This window comes from Pinus tabuliformis, chromosome 9 (genome assembly GCF_031772625.1).
Source record: "Pinus tabuliformis cultivar Carrire ecotype Pingquan chromosome 9, CPIR1, whole genome shotgun sequence".
NCBI classification, from domain to species: Eukaryota; Viridiplantae; Streptophyta; class Pinopsida; order Pinales; family Pinaceae; genus Pinus; species Pinus tabuliformis.
Window position 1 is genome coordinate 119,388,089 of NC_142307.1, and position 20,786 is coordinate 119,408,874.

Genomic DNA, 20,786 nt, shown 5'->3' on the forward strand with positions numbered 1-20,786 from the left:
ATATATCTACATGATAACGTGCTTAATAACATCAATACGATGTTGATTAATGTCAAAAGTAATTTGGAAAATTCTTAAAATATCAATTTTCCAACCCTAAATTCTTAAAATATCAATTTTCCAACCATGTAAATTTAATTAATTTATTTGATAATTTTTATAAAAATAAAAACTTTTTTCCACAAATTATTAAATTTTCCAATAATATAAATCTACATCAATTTTCCAATAATATAAATCTACATAGTAACATGCTTAATAACATCAATACAATGTTATTAATGTCAATAGTACTTGGAAACATATCTCATCCACGATGATTCCAATATTGCAAACATCGTCAAAAGAACTTTCACATTTTTTACCAACTCAATTCTTCACGGCCCTCTCAATTATTGTCGTATAACTTGTCGTATAACTTTTTATTTTTTTATCTTTTTAAGATTTTATTTAACAATGGTATAGTTTCAATGTTTTTTAAAACCTAAATTTATTTTAGATATAAAAACATATTCTAAATAACAAAAATTTATTAATATTATTATATACTTCAAACCAAAACAATTTACCATTTCTTTTATTTTCCACCCATCCATGTGGGCGTCTTACTTTTCAGCCGGCCACTCTCCCCCACCTGTAGAAAACCCCATTTCCCACTAAATAATATCACAAAGCAAGGTAAATAAACGCATAGCAAACACCAAGGAGCCAGGCTTTTAAGCCAGAGGAATAAAATTTTCGCCCATCCCTCGAGAACGCTATTTTACACTGCAAAATTTCAAAGTACGGTAAATAAAAACATAGTTTACACTCGGCATGCAAGCTTACTTTTCACCCAGCCACTCTCCCCCACCTATAGAAAACCCCATCTTCCACCAAACAGGATCACAGAGCAAGGTAAATAAAAGCATAGCAAACACCAAGTAGCAAGGCTTCTAAGCAAGAAAAATAAAATTTCCACCCATCCCTAGAGAAGGCTATTTTCCACTCGGGAAAATTTCAGTATGGTAAATAAAAACGCAGTTTACACTCGGCAGGCAAGCACCTGCATATATAGAATAAGATAAATAAAGGTTTTTAGTATATTTTTAAAGATTATGATTTAAATTTTATAATTTAAATGGATTTTTAAAAATAATTATATTTTAATATGGCGTTCTATCACATCTATATAAGGTTTTGGATGTCATAATGGTTGGGTGTTCTGTTAAAACACACCTTGATGTGAAGTCACTTGTTCAATTTCATGTCTCAATCAACGTGATGAAAATGTAGTCCTACCAAATTTACAAAAAAGGTAGTCCTACCAAATTTACAAAAAAGAAGTGTTCTATTAAAGATACTTTGTGGTGAAAATATCATCAATTCAAAATTCAGTGTCCTGTCTCAATCATAGTGATATATTGAACATGATGAAAATGCTGTCCTACCAAACTTATAAAAATATGTGTTCTATTAAGATACTTTGTGATGAAAATATCATCAATTCAAAATTCAATGGACAAAAATCTAACTACTCTAAAAATTGTTATGGCTCAAACCATATGAAATATCATCAATTCAAAATTCAATGGACAAAAATTGTTATGGCTCAAACCATATGCAACCCCACTTCATGGTGAAAATGTTATCAATTCCAGACTAAGTAAACAAAAATGCTAAAGGTTAGTATGACTCAAACCATATGCAATCCAATCCTCAAGAAATTTTAAGACTAAAACATAAAGCAAGATTAATAAAAGCATAGGCAACACTAACCAACCAAGTTTTTAGAGAAAATATTTAAAATAATAAAACAAAACCAAAACAAAAAAACAATAGAGAAATAAAACAACAATAAAAAAATTTAAGCAATAAAAATAAAATAATTAACCAAAGAAAAAAAAAAAAAAACCACCAAACTTTTAGAAGAAAAAAATAAATAAATAAAATACAAAACCAAAACAAAAACAAAAACCACCCATCAACCTTGCTCTAAAAACAAAAATTCCTAAAAATAAAATCCACCACCCATCCACCACATCTCCAGAGAGGGCTATTTACTGAAAAATAAAAGCATCGCCAAACTAAACCACCCAGACAAATAAAATTTCCTCCCATCCCATCCACCCCATCTCTAGGGAAGGCTATTTTGGCTATTTTCCACTGGGCAAAATTTTAGATATGCTAAATAAAAGCATAGTTTACCCTCAGAAAGCAAGATTATGTATGGTAAATAAAGAAATATGCTAAATATGTTATAATATAATATTTATTTATTATATTTTTAATATAATATTTATTTATTATATTCACGGTTAAAAATATATATATATATATATATAATATCATATACAAATAATCTTAATATTAAATTTATTAATTACATTTCACAAACAATATTTCAATAATATTTCATGCCTCAAAAATTGAAAAAAAAAAATATAAAAATATCTTAACCAGATCCCCGTGCAAACCCAAAGCCAGAGCCAACACCAACCAACCCAACCAAAAAAAACAACATCCAACTTAACCAAAGAAACCTAACAAAAAGGAATTCGTCTACGACAAAATTGCAAAAGGGAGTTCATGACGTAGTCGGTCAAAACCCTAACAGCTGTAGTGATTAATTCCAATGCCCACCTGAAAATAAACTAAAATGCATTCCTTTATCCAAATTGTAACCAAAAAAAAACCTAATGAAAAGGAATTCTACAAAAATTGCAAAAGGAAGAAGTTCACGATGTAAACAAGGAATTCTACAAAAATTGCAAAAGGAAGTTCACGATGTAAATGGGCAAAACTCTCAGAGCTCGCATGATTAATTCCAATGCCGACCTGAAAATAATCCAATAACCCAAAAAATTCTAACGAAAAGGTATTCGTCTACTACAATAATGGCAAAAGAGAGACCTTCTATAATATCCTATGATGTAATTGGTCAAAACCCTAAGAGCTCGAGCAATTAATTCCAATGACCACCTGAAAATAATCTTAAAAAGCATTCATTTACCCAAATTGTAACCAAAATAACCTAACAAAAACAAATTTGTTTATTATAAAAATCACAAAAAAGAGTTCAATCAATAATACCCTAAAAATTGCATTGGCTTAAATTGCATTGGCTTTATTTGCTTGGGTAGCTCAGCTCAATTGGCAATGACTATGGAAATAAAGTCTTACTGAACTAGAAATCTGAGTTCAAATCTTATACTATCCCTATCCCCAAATCAGTGTGAAAAGTCAAGGTGAAAAGTTAGACTTGTGCTATCCATATTCCCGAATCAGGTTAAAAGTTAGAAGTTAGGCTTGTACTATCCATATTCCCAAATCAGATGAAAAGTTGGACTTGTGCTATCCGTATTCCCGAATCAGGTGACAAGTCAATGTGAAAAGTTAAACATGAAAAAGATGGAATCCTACCAAGATTACATATTACATAAGACAAAAGCAAAACTACAAAACAAAACAAAAACCCTAAATAGCAAAAGAAAGTTCGCTCTATAATACCCTATGATGTAATCGGTTAAAACCCGAGGAGCTCGAGTGATTAATTCCGATGTCCACCTAAAAATAATCTAACGATGCATTCCTTTACCCAAATTGTAACCAAAAAACCTAACCAAAAAAAACATTTCGTCTGCTTCAAAAGTTGCAAAAGGGCGTTCATTCTATAATACCCTATGATGTAATCAGTCAAAAACCTAAGGGATTAAGTGATGAATTCCCATGCCCAGCTGAAAATAATCTAACAATGCATTCATTTACCCAAATTGTAATCAAAAAAAAAAAGCATCTACTACAAAAATTGCAAAAGAGAGTTCATTCTATAATACCCTATGATGTAATCGGTTAGGGTTCGGTTAAAACCCTAAGAGCTCAAGTGATTAATTCCAATGCCCACCTGAAAATAATCTGAAAATGCATTCATTTACCCAGATTGTTATACCGAACTACCAACGCAACTCAAAAGGCTATATTCAAATTCCGGAATATAACGAAGCCACTGGATATGGTGCCGGAATCGAACCGTTCAGTCTCTTCAAGTAAAGACGGTATTTCTGCAGCAAAACATGACTTATTTCTTTGTAAGGGATATGCCTGAGAATCCAGCAAGCTTTCCTCTAGTCACAACATTCAGTCATAAGCATTCTGAATTTGCATCTGCCCAAACCTAAGAGAATTGGATTTTCTAAACAAGTGCCTTGCAAATGTTCAATCTAATTAAATTTATTATATTTTGTTTAAAAATTAAGAATTAAACATTGTTTTTTATTTTTATATGCATCCCGTAAATAACTATGGAATAAAAACAATAAATTGAATCTAAAGGGAAGTTCCAGTCCTTTACTATACATCTGTAACAATTTTTATGTGTATTCAATTTTTATGTGTATTTTGTCATATAATTTTCATACCAGCGTTTTGAACCGTACATTACAATGAATCAAAATAGTTGAATTTTATCATTACTATGAGAAAAAGCAGAGATGAAAGAACAAGGCTGGAAAGGGTTGTGGGCTGGCAATGGCATTAATCTACTTCGGATAGTTCCTACCCAAGCAATTGAGCTTTGCACATTTGAATCTACAAAACGATTTTTAACATCTGTCCAAGACCGCTGGGAGAAAAATGGATGTCCCCAAGTTCAAATTGTTGGGCGGACTCTAGATTTGCCAGTATCCTGGATTTCCCCAGTTGCTATAAATGGTGCTGTTGCAAGTGTCGCTGGCACATTGTCTTGCTATCCTTTGGAGGTCTTGAAGGTAGTTTTTTTGCTTCTGTAACTAGTAATGCGCTTTTATACAACTTTCTAGAAAGGTGCTTGAAATAGATATTCTACCAAGGATCCAAGTCACATTTCTAGATATATTGCATACTCAAGCAGGAATTTCTTTGGCAATCTGTGAGTCAACTCAGTAAAGGTAATTTTTTTCTTATCTTGCAAATCAGGACCGTTTCACTGTGCATCCTGGAGTGTATCATAGCATCAAGCACGCTCTAAGGAAAATATCACAGGAAGAAGGTCCAAGAGCTTTATATGCAGGCCTTGTACCCACTATAATTGGTATGGTTCCCTACAGTACATCTTATTATTTTGTATATGAGTCAACAAAGAGAGCATATTGCAGATCATGCAACAAGAAGTCTCTGGACCGGGTAGAAGCACTTCTTATTGGAGCCTTTGGAGGTGGGTTCGCTTTCTAGCTTATGCCTACTTTAAACGGAATAAAACAAAGTAGTTAATTATTAATCCACATAAGATTTCCTCAGTTATTATTATGAAGTTCATTAATTTATTGTAAACCACTTAGTCCTGACTTCTTGTTTCTATATGGGCAGGGCTTACATCCAGTGATTCAACTCACTGCAAGAGTGTTTAGACGGTAACCTATGTCTACCTGAGCAGTCACACTCCTCCAACCTTTTCTCTGCCTTCCATAATGTTTGTCCTCAGCAAATCATTTAAGTAGGACTATATCTCCAAAACAGACCTTGCAGGGATACCATATATGTGCTGTAATATAAATTTTGTATTGTTTCTGAGTTTGGGTCAGAAGCAAGGTGCATTTTACTGCCCAGTATGATAAAGATGTATAGCATTTATATGTAAGGCTGACTTGACTTTTTCTTTTCTTTCTCAGAATGCTGACAATGGCTGACATGAGATATATTATATATTGATCTAATATAATATTTAAAAATACAAATAAAATATCAACCCAACTCTGTGTAACATCCACCCTTACCAATCAAAATAAAGAAACAAATAAAATTCATAATATAGAAAAGAAAATTAAAGGAAAAACAATAAGCATTAATATTACACACACCAGCATGATTAATCGTTAATTCAAGATTTTTAGATGCCTAGAGATTTGTATCTCAATTTCTTTTTGACCTCTCTCAATACTTAATAGATCTGAAATTAATATGAATCTGCACTACTTAATACCTCAATAGATCTGTAATGAAATTAAAATAGATCTGCACTAGTTTAACTCACTACAACACATTATTTAGAAAACAACCTGGGGACACCATCCATTCACAAATTCAATCATCACAATTCAACTGCTTAAGATATGATTGTCAACTGTATAAATAGACTGCAGCTATATTCTCACCATGGTTCGGTGTTGAGAAATATAATAATCCAAAGTTCGTAATTTTTTGTTTTCTTATAGCATAGCTGAGAAATGCATTGCATTCAATTAAGTAGGACTATTAGTTCCATGGACCTTGCAGGTGTAACTCGTATATTTGGGTAATATATTTGTGTATATTGTCTTCTGTATTTTTATAGAACCTGTCAATTGTGTGTCATTTAACTCACTTGGACACAATATGTAGGACATAATCTGTGTTCACTTAAACAGACATACTGGCAATTGACAAATTCGATCATCATAGTTCATCTACTTGTAATACGGCTGTTTAACCATTCATATATTGCTTCTTTATCAGCCAAGTAATATAAACTATCGCATTTGTTACATCCATTCACCGGGTAAAGCAATCGCACTGGGATTTTAATCCTACAAATATGGAAGGGAGCTTTCTATCAGACGTTTTCCTCGAAAGTTTTAAATGCTATACGATTCACGTGGCAGAACGTTCGATCTCTCTAGTTTATGCAATCATATTAACCATGGAAAGAACTATAACACTGGCTCCTGTCTTTTTCCTATCTGGGCAGACATGAATTTGAGTAGATCTCATGCAAAATGTGCCTGCAAATTGCCAACACTCCACAAAAGCACAGTTCACAGAGGGATTGGATACACAATCTTTTTAAGACTTCTTGTTTGTAGGATAAAGGATCTACTTCCATGCAGTGATTTGACCACCAAAATCTATAAAGATGTATATGCTTTCACCACATACTCAACTATAGACAAACAGACAAACAAACATAATAAGAAATTAAAGTTTTATCATACTCAACTACGGACAAACAGACATAGTAAGAAATTAAAGTTTTATCATACTCAACTACGGACAAACAGACATAGTAAGAAATTAAAGTTTTATTTTCCATTCTTTTTAGGAGCTTCTGCCCAACTTTTCCAGCATTCACTGTGCTCTTGGGTATAGAGAAAACAAAAACATCCAAAACACATTTAGGACACATTAAAAGATCAAATAAATATCAATGTCATATATTGCAATCATGTTAATGCCTGCAATAATTTGGCAGGCATTTGTAGAACAAAAAATTAGATTCCATGGAATAGCTCATTCCACATAATTTACAAATGTTGCAACAATGAATCATTCAAAACAAACAACAACTGCCTACAATTGGGGACCAAGCCAGGTCAAATTTATTATGAATGCAAATCAGAGGCTGCAGGGTATCCTAGTCGTTCAATTTCCCAGTTTCCTCGAGGAGCAACCATGTCGTGTATAGGTACATATTCCTGCACAGAATATCCAAACTACAAATGTCGTGTATAGGTACATATTCCTGCACAGAATATCCAAACTACAAATGTCGTGTATAGGTACATATTCCTGCACAGAATATCCAAACTACAAATGTCGTGTATAGGTACATATTCCTGCACAGAATATCCAAACTACAAATGTTTTTAATCCCCGTCACCAGAATATATGAATATATAACTAAAAGATGAGCAGTCAAAAGTTCTAATCCATTAATGATAACATTTTATTTTGGATACCAATCCCTGACCATGTTCTTTACTAGACACTGCAAACATCAAGCTAGAATCACTTCTATAACATTCTCCCTACCTCCATCCTGGCTATAAGTTCTTTTCCTGTTGGAGCAGACACAACAATATGCCGTGCAGAAGGCTTTATAAAGGAGTAGTCTACCTAGGCGGTAGAATGGCCCGTTTTCCGTCACCGGCCAAAAAATCGTCCGGCTCAGGCCACCGGTAATCCCTCCTTCTCCGTCACCCTTCCCTAACTCCGCCACCCTCTTTCTCCGCCACCCTCCCCTGGCAATCCTCACATTCCCTGCCATTCCCTGACAAAAATCCGATCGCAGCTGGAGGCCCTGACATCCCCTGACAAATCTGGGACGAGCTGGAATTGCAGCCGCGGAGTATTATTGCCGGTTCCGCCTAGGTAGACTACTCCATTCTCTCAGTTGATCCGGGGACGAAGAAAATGGCGAGCGAGCGCGAGATCCTCGAGCTTTCAGGGCCTTGCCATCTCACTACTATCGACTGTTAAAATGCAGGTCGGATTCGAATCACAGGCGATGCATAGCTGCCAGTGTGGTGCAGGGTGTGTACATCCTGGAACGAGATCGGCAGGACCGCAGGTTCGGCCGCGATGCTTTGCCGAGAAGTGGTGGAGCTTCTTCAACTTCAAGCTTCTTCACCCGCTGGTCGACCTAACTGAGGGTAGATGTGTTTTCGACGCCGTATACAAGTGGAGTAAGAAGGCGGCGGGCTTCCGGTTCCGGCTGCCGGGCACGCCCAAGATCGTGGTGGCCTTTAGAGGAACGATTACCAAACCGGGTTCCTTCGCCGGAGACCTAAGGCTGGATCTTCAGATCCTCGGAAACAGACTCCACACGACTGCCCGGTTCCGGACGGCATTCGACACGGTGAAGAAATTCGTTTGCGATCGCGGGCGGGAGAACGTGTGGATCGTCGGGCATTCCCTCGGGGCGGCCATGGCAATGCTCGCGGGCAGGCGGATGGCCGATGAGGGGCATTTCCTGGAAGCCCATCTCTTCAATCCGCCCTTCGTGTTGGCTCCGGTTGACCTTTTTGTCCCTTATTCCGTCCACCGGAGCCGACACGAAGGGCGGATTGAAGAGATGGGCTTCCAGGAAATGCCCCTCCTCGGCCATCCGCCTGCCCACGAGCATTGCCATGGCCGCCCCGAGGGAATGCCCGGCGATCCACACGTTCTCCCGCCCGCGATCGCAAACGTATTTCTTCACCGCGTCGAATGTCGTCCGGAACCGGGCAGTCGTGTGGAGTCCGTTTCTGAGGATCTGGAGATCCAGCCTTAGGTCTCCGGCGAAGGAACCCGGTTTGGTAATCGTTCCTCTAAAGGCCACCACGATCTTGGGCGCGCCCGGCGGCCGAAACTGGAAGCCCGCCGCCTTCTTGCTCCACTTGTATACGGCGCCAAAAACACAGCCACCCTCAGTTTGGTCGATCAGCGGGTGAAGAAGCTTGAAGTTGAAGAAGCTCCACCACTTCTCGGCCAAAGCATCGCGGTCGAACCCGCGGTCCTGCCGATCTTGTTCCAGGATGTACACAGCTTGCACCAGACTGGAAGCTATGCATCGCCTGTGATTCGAATCCGACCTGCATTTTAACAGTCGGTAGTAGTGAGATGGCAAGGCCCTGAAAGCTCGAGGATCTCGCGCTCGCTCGCCATTTTCTTCGTCCCCGAATCAACTGAGAGAATGGAGTAGTCTACCTAGGCGGAACCGGCAATAATACTCCGCGGCTGCAATTCCAGCTCGTCCCCGATCTGTCAGGGGATGTCAGGCCCCCAGCTGCGATCGGATTTTTGTCAGGGAATGGCAGGGAATGTCAGGATTGCCAGGGAAAGGGTGGCGGAGAAGGAGAGTGGCGGAGCTGGGGGAGGGTAGCGAAGGAGTGATTACCGGTGGCCTGAGCCGGACTATTTTCCAGCCGATGACGGAAAACAGGCCATTCTACCGCCTAGGTAGACTACTCCCTTTATAAATCCCTCTTCAACACCCTTATCAAATAAGGCAAGCAAGCAATTGTAATAGCCATCAACATTAAGTAAACCCACCTGCACTTTCAGTAAGTTATGACTGATCAATACTCTCAATAATTGGCAATACTCTTGAAGATCAATGGTAAGGGTACTGAATGAACTCTAAAACAATTCAACATTAAACAGTGGATATGTACCGGCTTATCATGAATGCCTAGTTGTGACCATGTGATCATCTCTAGCAGCTCTTCCATTGTTCCATAACCACCTTCAATCAGCCAAATCTTGAAGAAATCAGGGAATGGAATATCAAAGGATTTGGAAGTTTTATTATAAATTATCTGCATACTGTCTCTCACCAGGCCCTAATCAATGCATATTTACCATTAGCATAGATTCATCGTAACCTTTGATCTATTAAACATAGAGAGATATACTTAACAAACAAACAACAAGAGATTCAAATTTCTAGTTACCAGGTATGATGGATCTATATCAATTTAATTTTAAGTTTTTTTACATAATTACAAATGGCCTGAGCTCCTTTCTTAACATTGATAATTGGACCTTCACATTTTATTTTCATTTTAGTTTATTAGAATTACCTACCGTCATGGCACATTTCAGTGGCTATGGAGTGCACCTGGCTTCTCAAGGTGCAATTAAAAACTAAGCAATTAACAGCAAACCATCCTATTTATCATACCCCAAAAAGTTTCTTAAAAATGCGAAGTATCAAATCACCTGGAAGAGCAATAAAAGCATCAGCTTGACGAGCCATTTCGGCCTTCCTTTCATGCATGTCAGCAACAGTCTTTACTTCACCGGCTGTATGACCAGATATCTGTGATATAATTTACCATCTCAAACAGTTTAGGTTGTAGGATCTTTACGAAACATCGTTAGAAAAACTATTTCAATTACATAAAAAGCCAGAATAGTCATGCCCATAGCATCAAAAGCACATCAATCAGTTGCAATATGCAAAATCCTAATCATCCAATTTCAGAGCAATCAGTCCTTGGAAAAGAAAACTAGAAGCCTTATGACAGAAATTTCACTGCAATACACTGTTCCTCTTAGCATGTTTGACTGATGTTATACAACAAAGCATCAGGTTGAATAGGTCATTGTTCTTTATTTTATCTCCCTCTCTTATATCCTCTGTTCTGTTCTGTTCTGTGTACCTTCTGATTAGCGTGATACTGTTCTGGTTGGCCTGGATTTAGAGAAGTTTGAGATAACTGTCCCATTTTCATTTTGGCCTGGTTTTAGAGAAGTTTGAGACCGGTGTTCCATTTTCATTTTGAGTTATTTGTGTTTGAAAACATTTGATACCCGATCTTCTGAAACCTCGATAGGGCTGATGTATCAAAGATGGACTAAAGATTAGTAATATGAGAAGGCCAGTAACCACTAATTTCCCAAACTGTTTGGGGCAGCAGATATAGACACCAATGGTTCAATGTCATTTAACATGAAAGAAAAGTTACTTGTAGATAAGAACAATCACTTGGTTGAAATTTTTGAAGTTAATTAAACAGAGAAAAAGGATGCTTCCCTTAATTTCAGAGTGACAGTTCCTTTAAGCTTCCATCATTTTCATTTAGCTTGAATTGCATTGCTTGTGAAAACCATGTAAACAAATAACGTTATCCTATAACAGAAGAGAAGATTCACTATCCTGCGATAAATTTCAGGGTGAAAGTTCTTTCAGGCCTCTATCATTTTCATTTAGTTTGAACTGCATTGATCGCAAATGCCATGCAGACAAATAATTGTATTCTATAACAGAAGACAATAGCTCCTATTCTGTCTTCAAAGGTCCTTAATCTAAACATACTAAAAACCTAGCTATACAATTACAACCAAACAGTTGAGGTACATTGAAAGAAAATTTGAACCAGAAGTACATAAGCAGTAAATCAATTATTATCATTGATTGTATATATCAAGAAATGGATGTGTCCTGACATGATGGTAACTAACTGACTAAACTTGTGAGATGCTCTTTCAGTATCTCTGCTTCCCCAGCTAAATAGATATTCATTGCTACTAAGGAAATGTGTTTAGATCTTGAGATGACTAGGTAAAGTATCCAATCCATGACTCAAGGAGAAAAGTCTGTCTCTCGAAATATAGGCTTAGACAAATCTCACATCTACCCTAGAATGTAAACCCCTGTCTGATAGCTCCCACAGGTCTTAATTCATTTTTTATTAATATATCGTAATTGTCATATTTTCTTGACATTTCGTGTTAGGATATATTAAGAGTTTACAGGTTCAGTCTGATGCTAAGAGCAATGGTACATCACACAGGCAATACCTAACTTCACAAATAGTGTGATTTTATTCCTTCCTGTCGAAGGTTATTACCCAAATTCTTTTGTCTGCAATAGTAAATGAAAGTTGTGTATGGGCCCTACCCGCATGGGTCAGACAATATCCAAACACAAAGGGAAACTTTGAATCAGCCAAAATGGCTAAGCCTGCAAATTCCTACGGACAAGATAGAATTGAAGGTTTAATAATCCAAATAAGCAACCTAATAAAGAGCAGAATGTGAGCAAGCACCTGAAATGGTGAAGGACATAAAAGACCAGATTCCCAAGTTATTCCTGAGGCAACCCCGTTCTTGTGGCTAAAATTAGCCTTCGCGGTAGAGGGCCTGACACCCTGCAGATCAACCAAGAGCAGAAATAACACCCTGCAGAGCAACCAAGAGCAGAAATAAGGAAACTATTGTAAAACCCTAACCGGAGAACAAATCGAATTCTTCCAATTGTCAGTGGTCACTTACCAGGGTTTACGCATTCTTGCAATTGTCAGTCGTCACTTACCAGGGTTTACGCTCCACATTAGAACAGAAATTTTCCTGTGGGGTCTTCGGATTCAGCAGGGAAGTCGTTTGCGTGATGGATTCGGGCAACCTGGGAGGAACCCTACACATCACAGTAAATTTAACTCAGATTAGACATGGGAAATTGAGCTAAAATCTAAATTAAACACCTCAGGGCACGATAAAGGCTACATCTGTAGGGCAACTGTGTGAATCAGGAAATCGAAACTCCAGCGAAGCCATCACTACTGTCTGCGAAGGGTTTCGAGCGGGTAATCTCTCCAGCATGAGATAAACAGGGAGTTCAACCAGCACATGCAATCTTAACTGATTAAAATTCCAACTATAATGATCTGATCCAACGGCACAATCTCTTTTAATCGTCTAACACATCAGATCAATGGTCGAAAAATAGGACACCGTGGCATCAGATCAATGGTCGAAAATAGGACACCGTGGCATATAAGGGAGTTTTTCCCAGAGGGAAACGCCTTACGGCGTAAATATCAATTTTCTAACCATAAATTCTTAAAATATCAATTTTCCAACCATGTAAATTTACTTCATTTATTTGATCATTTTTATAAAAATAAAAACTTTTTTCCAAAAATTATCAAATTTTCCAATAATATAAATATACATAGTAACATGCTTAATAACATCAATACAATGTTAATTAATGTCAATAGTACTTTGAAACATATCTCATCCACCATGATTCCAATATTGGAAACATCGTCAAAAAAAACTTCCAGAATTTTTAACTTTCACAATTTTTATCGACTCAATTCTTCACGGCCCTCTCAATTATTGTAATATAATATTTTAATTTTTTCTTTTTAAATCTTTTTAACATTTTATTTAACAATAGTATAGTTTCGATTTTTTTTTAAAAACTAAATTTATCTTATATATAAAAACATATTCTAAATAATAAAAAAATTATTAATATTATTATATACTTCAAACCAAAACAATTTACCATTTCTTTTTTCCACCCATCGATGTGGGCCTCTTACTTTTCAGCCGGACACTCTACCCCACTTGTAGAAAACCCCATTTCCCACTAAACAAGATCACAAAGCAAGGTAAATAAAAGCATAGCAAGCACCAAGCAACCAGGCTTTTAAGCCAGAGGAATAAAATTTTCGCCCATCCCTCGAGAAGGCTATTTTACACTTGGCAAAAATTTCAAAGTACGGTAAATAAAAACATAGTTTACACTCGGCATGCAAGCTTACTTTTCACCCAGCCACTCTCCCCCACCTATAGAAAACCCCATCTTCCACCAAACAGGATCACAGAGCAAGGTAAATAAAAAAGCATAGCAAACACCAAGTAGCAAGGCTTCTAAGCAAGAAAAATAAAATTTCCACCCATCCCTAGAGAAGGCTATTTTCCACTCGGGAAGCTTTCAGTATGGTAAATAAAACGCAGTTTACACTCGGCAGGCAAGCACCTGCATATATAGAATAAGGTAAATAAAGGTTTTTATTATATTTTTAAAGATTATGATTAAAATTTTATAATTTAAATGGATTTTTAAAAATAATTATATTTTAACATGGCATTCTATCACATCTATATAGGGTTTTGGATGTCGTAATGGTTGGGTGTTCTGTTAAAACACACCTTGATGTGAAGTCACTTGTTCAATTTCATGTCTCAATCAACCCGATGAAAATGTAGTCCTACCAAATTTACAAAAAAGAAGTGTTCTATTAAAGATGCTTTGTGGTGAAAATATCATCAATTCAAAATTCAGTGTCCTGTCTCAATCATAGTGATATATTGAACATGATGAAAATGTTGTCCTACCAAACTTATAAAAATATGTGTTCTATTAAGATACTGTGATGAAAATATCATCAATTCAAAATTCAATGGACAAAAATCTAACCACTCTAAAAATTGTTATGGCTCAAACCATATGCAACCCCACTTCATGGTGAAAATGTTATCAATTCCAGACTAAGTAGACAAAAATGCTAAAGGTTAGTATGACTCAAACCATATGCAATCCAATCCCCAAGAAATTTTAAGACTAAAACATAAAGCAAGATTAATAAAAGCATAGGCAACACTAACCAACCAAGTTTGCTATTTTGGCTATTTTCCACATAAATAATCTTAATATTAAATTTATTAATTACATTTCACAAACAATATTTCAATAATATTTCATGCCTCAAAAATTAAAAGAAAAATAAAATTTAATAATAATAATAACAACAACAACAACGACAACAACTACTTAAAATTTAATTAACCAAAAAAAAAAACAACAACTTAAAATTTAATATATATAAACTTAATTAAAAAAAAAACAACAACAATAACTTAAAATTTAAAAAAACAACAACAACAACAACCCAAAGCCAGAGCCAACACCAACCAACCCAACGAAAAAAAACAACATCCAACTTAACCAAAGAAACCTAACAAAAAGGAATTCCTCTATGACAAAATTGCAAAAGGGAGTTCATGACGTAGTCAGTCAAAACCCTAACAGCTGTAGTGATTAATTCCAATGCCCACCTGAAAATAAACTAAAAATGCATTCCTTTATCCAAATTGTAACCAAAAAAACCTAATGAAAAGGAATTCTACAAAAATTGCAAAAGGAAGAAGTTCACGATGTAAACAAGGAATTCTACAAAAATTGCAAAAGGAAGTTCACGATGTAAACGGGCAAATCTCTAAGAGCTCGCATGATTAATTCCAATCCCAACCTGAAAAAAATCCAATAACCCAAAAAATTCTAACGAAAAGGTATTCGTCTACTACAATAATGGCAAAAGAGAGACCATTCTATAATATCTTATGATGTAATTGGTCAAAACCCTAAGAGCTCGAGCAATTAATTCCAATGACCACCTGAAAATAATTTTAAAAAGCATTTATTTAACCAAATTGTAACCAAAATAACCTAACAAAAACGAATTTGTTTATTACAAAAATCATAAAAAAGAGTTCAATCAATAATACCCTAAAAATTGGCAATGGCTATGGAAATAAAGTCTTACTGAACTAGAAATCTGAGTTCAAATCTTATACTATCCCTATCCCCAAATCAAGGTGAAAAGTTAGACTTGTGCTATCCATATTCCCGAATCAGGTTAAAAGTTAGAAGTTAGGCTTGTGCTATCCATATTCCCAAATCAGATGAAAAGTTAGACTTGTGCTATCCCTATTCCCGAATCAGGTGACAAGCCAATGTGAAAAGTTAGACATGAGAAAGATGGAATCCTACCAAGATTGCATATTACATAAGACAAAAGCAAAACTACAAAACAAAACAAAAACCCTAAATAGCAAAAGAAAGTTCGCTCTATAATACCCTATGATGTAATCGGTTAAAACCCGACGAGCTCGAGTGATTAATTCCGATGTCCACCTAAAAATAATCTAACGATGCATTCCTTTACCCAAATTGTAACCAAAAAACCTAACAAAAAAACATTTCGTCTGCCTCAAAAGTTGCAAAAGAGCGTTCATTCTATAATACCCAGTGATGTAATCAGTCAAAAACCTAAGGGATTAAGTGATGAATTCCCATGCCCAGCTGAAAATAATCTAACAATGCATTCATTTACCCAAATTGTAATAAATAAATAAAAAAAGCATCTGCTACAAAAATTGCAAAAGAGAGTTCGTTCTATAATACCCTAATGATGTAATCGGTTAGGTTTCGGCTAAAACCCTAAGAGCTCAAGTGATTAATTCCAATGCCCACCTGAAAATAATCTGAAAATGCATTCATTTACCCAAATTGTTATACCGAACTACCAACGCAACTCAAAAGGCTATATTCAAATTCCATACCATATGTGGCGTCAAAAGACACCATTCGAATTAATTCAAAGAATATGCCGAGCTTAAGCGCTTGTGAACTTTGTGACGGCCTTGGTTCCCTCTGATACAGCGTGCTTCGCGAGCTCCCCTGGAAGAGCAAGCCTTACAGCGGTCTGAATCTCCCGGGAAGTAATTGTTGGCTTCTTGTTGTACCGGGCGAGCTTCGATGCCTCGCCTGCCAATTTCTCGAAGATATCATTGATGAAGCTGTTCATGATTCCCATGGCTTTACTGGAAATACCAATATCAGGGTGAACCTGCTTGAGAACCTTGAAAAGATAGATCTTGTAGGTCTCCACACTCTTCTTGTGCTTCTTCTTTCCTTTCTTGTCCCCACCTTCTTTGGGGATCTTCTTCTCGGCTTTGGGAGCAGGCTTCTTCTCCGCAGGAGCTTTCTCTGCGACGGGCTTCTTCTCTGCGGGCTTCTTTTCTGCTACCTTGGGCGCCATTGCTGGAATTCAAACCGGAAGAGGGAAAAACTACTTACTGAAATTATCGCGGAAGAAAAAAGCAAGATGAAGATTAATGGCGTCGGCTTTTGGATTTATATTAGGAGACTTATGTTCTCCTATTGGATGGTTGAGCCCGGCACGGATCGCTGGCTTCTGCTTAATCTCAGCCGTAGATTGCAGTTTTCTTGATCGGGTCAAATGCCGATCTCATGTAATAATTTAAAAAGGAAGGACTCAACCCACAGAATTTAGATAAGCTCCCCTCTTTTCCTGCTTGTAGGTGGGTCTCTCTCTTTAAAATCCAAAGGACATCGAAGAGTCAATAAAAAAAATTATTATGAGCAAGTGATAAATGTGTTTAAGGTTTTATTGGTTTATTTTTATCGGTTTTATTATTAAAAGGAACAAAAATATATTTAAAAACTATGACGATTTTTCTAGAATTTTGAAAATGTTTATGGGTATAGTTGTTTTTATCATCATGATTGGCTTTGTCAAGTTTGGATGCGCTTTAGAGTTGTTTAATTCCCCTAAAGTTAGTTTTTATTTTCAATCTCTCCCAATGAGATTTGAACAATTTAATTCCCCAAGTTAGCTCTCATTCTCAATCCCTCTCAATGAGATTTGAAGCTATAACCAGATGGGGACTAAACCCCACACAAAATAATTCATCTATCTTTTATAAATTAACAAATTACCATGACCAAAAAATAGAACCGTGAGTATCCTAAATAAAATTAATCGTTTGCATATACAAATATGAAAAGAGATATTGTGTAAAAGAAAGGAAAATTATAATGTTGTTAGAGGCTTGATCCTTGGAGATTTCCTCAACCTGCCGGTCATTTGGTGATGGGATGAGGCTTTTCTTAAAGAGACCATTGAGTTGTTAATTCGACTTATGATATGTATGAGTGAAGTTGAGTTTGGAGATAGTCAACAAGATTTCCATCACATGAGTAGCTACCATTATTAGATTTAAGTATGTAATAAATGGGGAACCTTGCATTTAGATAACCATTAAAGAAGAATTACTAAAAACCTGTAGTACTTAAATTGCATTTTAAAAGATTTCATTCATATATAATATTAGCAAGTTCAAATTTGAAGTCTCCATTGCTTATCAAACTATATTTTTTTCTTCCAGGACATCTCGTCCAAGATGAGCCTCGTGGACACCTTGAAGTATCCCACTGTTCTATATGGCTCAGAGATTTGGGGATCGTCTTTACTTGAGTCAGATTGGGCTTCAGTTGAGAGAGTCCAGATTCTTCTTCTCTGCCACATCATTAGATGCAAACTAACAGTAACGCAACACATCATCCTTACAGAGTTTGGAGCTCAGCGCTTTTGACTTGAGACGGTCTTCGGATTGGTTTCATTCTTGCATCGTATCCAGAGCTTTGCAGACTCGATAAAGAGTAGGGAACGATATCCTTACTTGGCATATTGCTCTTTTGAGACTTTTAAGTGTTCTACCCCCTTAGGGTGAGCTAGATGTTGGTTTACAGGAGTTTCAGATCTCTTAGAGTCAGTGGGAATTCAGTTAGATTGTCTCCCTCCTTTCCAATATTCCTTAGATGCTCCTGGTCACCTTTTACCTACTAGAAAAGAGCTAAACAAGATCATCAAGGAGGACATCTACGTGCAGTTCTTCCAGGTCACCTAGGTCAATCCTCCGAGATGGTTGCACCCAAAGATGGCCTTCTACACTGAGCACTTCTTGGAGTTGAGAGACATGCTCATTGTTCGACCACAGTATATGTTTCACCACTGAATGCATGCTCTTAACATTCCTCTAGGCCAGTTCATAGTAGGTTCTCATAGACTTTGGGTAGAGACAGACCACCAAGTGGATAGACCAGATAGAATCTACCAGGTATGTCATTTACAGGAAATGGAGACCGAGGTGCACTTCATTCTTGGATGCCATGTCTACTACGAGATGAAAGGAAGGTTTCATTACTTGTTTAGAGATTCTCGAACCCTCACCAACTTTTTCGGGTATCCCGATCAGAGATGTTTGACCCTATATATGCAAGAGGCTCTCGAGTTATGAACGCATATTCTTCAGCCTCCCACCAAACCAGACCCCCACATAGAGGATCTAGACATTTTTCAGGGTACTACCTTCATACAGGGGCACCAAGAGACTTATTGATCCCTGTAGAAATTATGTCTACAAATCCAGCTCTGTAGATCCGCTGCAGGTTAACCCGATAATGCAATCTAACGAAAGCAAAATACTTTAACTTACTTCTACAATCAAATTGTGGAAGCTTAAAAGATTTGAGCAAGATCAAGCTGAACACATATAACCAGAAGAAGAATCAATGCACATGAAACACGGAAGAATACTTCAGGGAAAGCCTCAGCTAAAAACCCCACTATTTGTATTATCATACAAGGTGGAAATATCTCAGAATTACACAAAGCCTTAGCTCTCACAGCTAGCCAGCTCTCAGTACAATCCTCACAGATACTCACAGGCAAAATAGACTTCTCATAAGCCTTCTCCTCTGACCTCCAAGCTCCTATTTCCTTGCGCAGTTTCTCTTAAGTTGATCCTCATGTTACCAAGTGTAACATTGATCTCACATACTGCTCTAACACACTGTCAGAATTGCGCAATCCTCAAGGAATGATGCCTTGACTGCATGCATGAGTTTTCTTTATAAGAGAACACATGCAACTGATAGTACATTGTCCTGTCTTTAATCTCAACTGGGTCTTTCTCATAATAGACATGCATGAGTTTTCTTTATAAGAGAACACATGAAACTGATAGTACATTGTCCTGTCTTTAATCTCAACTGGGTCTTTCTCATAATAGACATGCATGAGTTACTGATGAGAGAATCTTCAATTATCTGGAGTACACTAGTTGAGTGCATGCATGCATCAACTGACTGAAAACTCACAATTAGTTCCTCAAACAATTTGGAACTAATTTAATTGGACTTAACTCAGTAAACTGAGCTTACAACTCAAATATAATTTAATATTATCTCCTTAATTAAGGGATACTCTCCTTAATTTAAGGGATAACTGTTGCATGACTTCAGAAAGACTTCTAACTTGAATTTCTCCAACTAATTAACTCAATATGAATTAATTAATTATTTTCAAGTAGCTGGTGAGACTAAATTCGAATTTTAATTCAAGGACTAATTTTTATTTAAATATTCTTGTTGCCACATTTCAACAATACCAGTATGTATCTAGACTCTAGATCAGTGCGGATCCATGGGACCTCACCCTGCCACACGAGATCTCAGCAGCATATCTGTCTCATATTCGTTCCTGGTAGACGGACTAGGTCCTCCAGACCTCAGCAGCGCGTGAACCCCCCCATACGATGATTTAGTGGACAGACTGCACTTTCCACCAACTCTTCATTGGGCTCGCAGACTTTGTTGAGTTTCTTCAGTGCTCTTCATTCAGCCTCGGATGTTAGGAGAGATGGGTCTGATCCTTGGACTTATTAGCTCTTGGATCTTCTCTGTTAGGGCTAGATCTTGATTTGCTTCATGCATTGTATTTTTTTTAGGACACTATATGGTTCTCTCGCTTTGTATGGACATCATTATACTCAACACTCTCTTTGATCTACTTTGTGGTCATTAGTTGGACACAAATATAATTATCTTATCTTATCTTATTTATAAAAAGATAGTGTAATTTAGGGTTTTGAATCATTATATTTTATTTTTTGAAGTCGGGGTTTTCAATTAATTTTGAAATTAGTCTCAAACAAATAATTTGAAATTTTTCATTGTAACTATTTTTTGGTGAAGTTTCAGATTGTGAAATATTAGAAGTTTAACAAGGCATACCAAAATAATATAGATCAAAATTTTAGATTCAAAAGAGCTCAAATTTCAAAGATACATCAAGAAAAAGATAGGTCATCCATACAATATCCAAATTAAGGTTTGAAAGGTATGCAACTTATAATTAACATGACTTTTA

The 20,786-nt window shown here is 36.6% G+C and overlaps 1 protein-coding gene and 3 pseudogenes across 20 annotated transcripts; 2 read left to right on the forward strand and 2 right to left on the reverse strand.

Annotated features, from left to right (window-relative positions):
• The first annotated feature begins 4,469 nt into the window (after positions 1-4,469).
• Positions 4,470-5,187, forward strand: LOC149147370 (putative mitochondrial adenine nucleotide transporter BTL1 pseudogene; annotated as a pseudogene).
• Positions 5,188-7,118: 1,931 nt separating this feature from the next.
• LOC149147371 (putative cytokinin riboside 5'-monophosphate phosphoribohydrolase LOGL1) lies at positions 7,119-16,879 on the reverse strand. 20 transcript variants are annotated; one of them, XM_089440248.1, is made up of 6 exons: positions 12,700-16,242; positions 12,509-12,610; positions 12,243-12,375; positions 10,411-10,510; positions 9,864-9,934; positions 9,518-9,741 (listed from the first exon to the last, which is right to left on the reverse strand). In XM_089440248.1, coding segments are annotated over exons 1-6 (546 nt in total). In that variant the 5' UTR covers positions 12,702-16,242; the 3' UTR covers positions 9,518-9,603. The 20 variants fall into 20 exon arrangements, 13 of the variants coding, with proteins under 13 accessions (XP_089296377.1, XP_089296376.1, XP_089296386.1 ...); XM_089440252.1 differs by lacking the exon at positions 12,700-16,242 and adding an exon at positions 16,333-16,380 and having other exon boundaries at positions 9,528-9,741; positions 12,469-12,610; XM_089440254.1 differs by having other exon boundaries at positions 9,528-9,741; positions 12,469-12,610.
• Positions 8,122-8,725, forward strand: LOC149147372 (GDSL esterase/lipase At4g10955 pseudogene; annotated as a pseudogene).
• LOC149147373 (GDSL esterase/lipase At4g10955 pseudogene) lies at positions 8,729-9,354 on the reverse strand (annotated as a pseudogene).
• Positions 16,880-20,786: the final 3,907 nt, after the last annotated feature.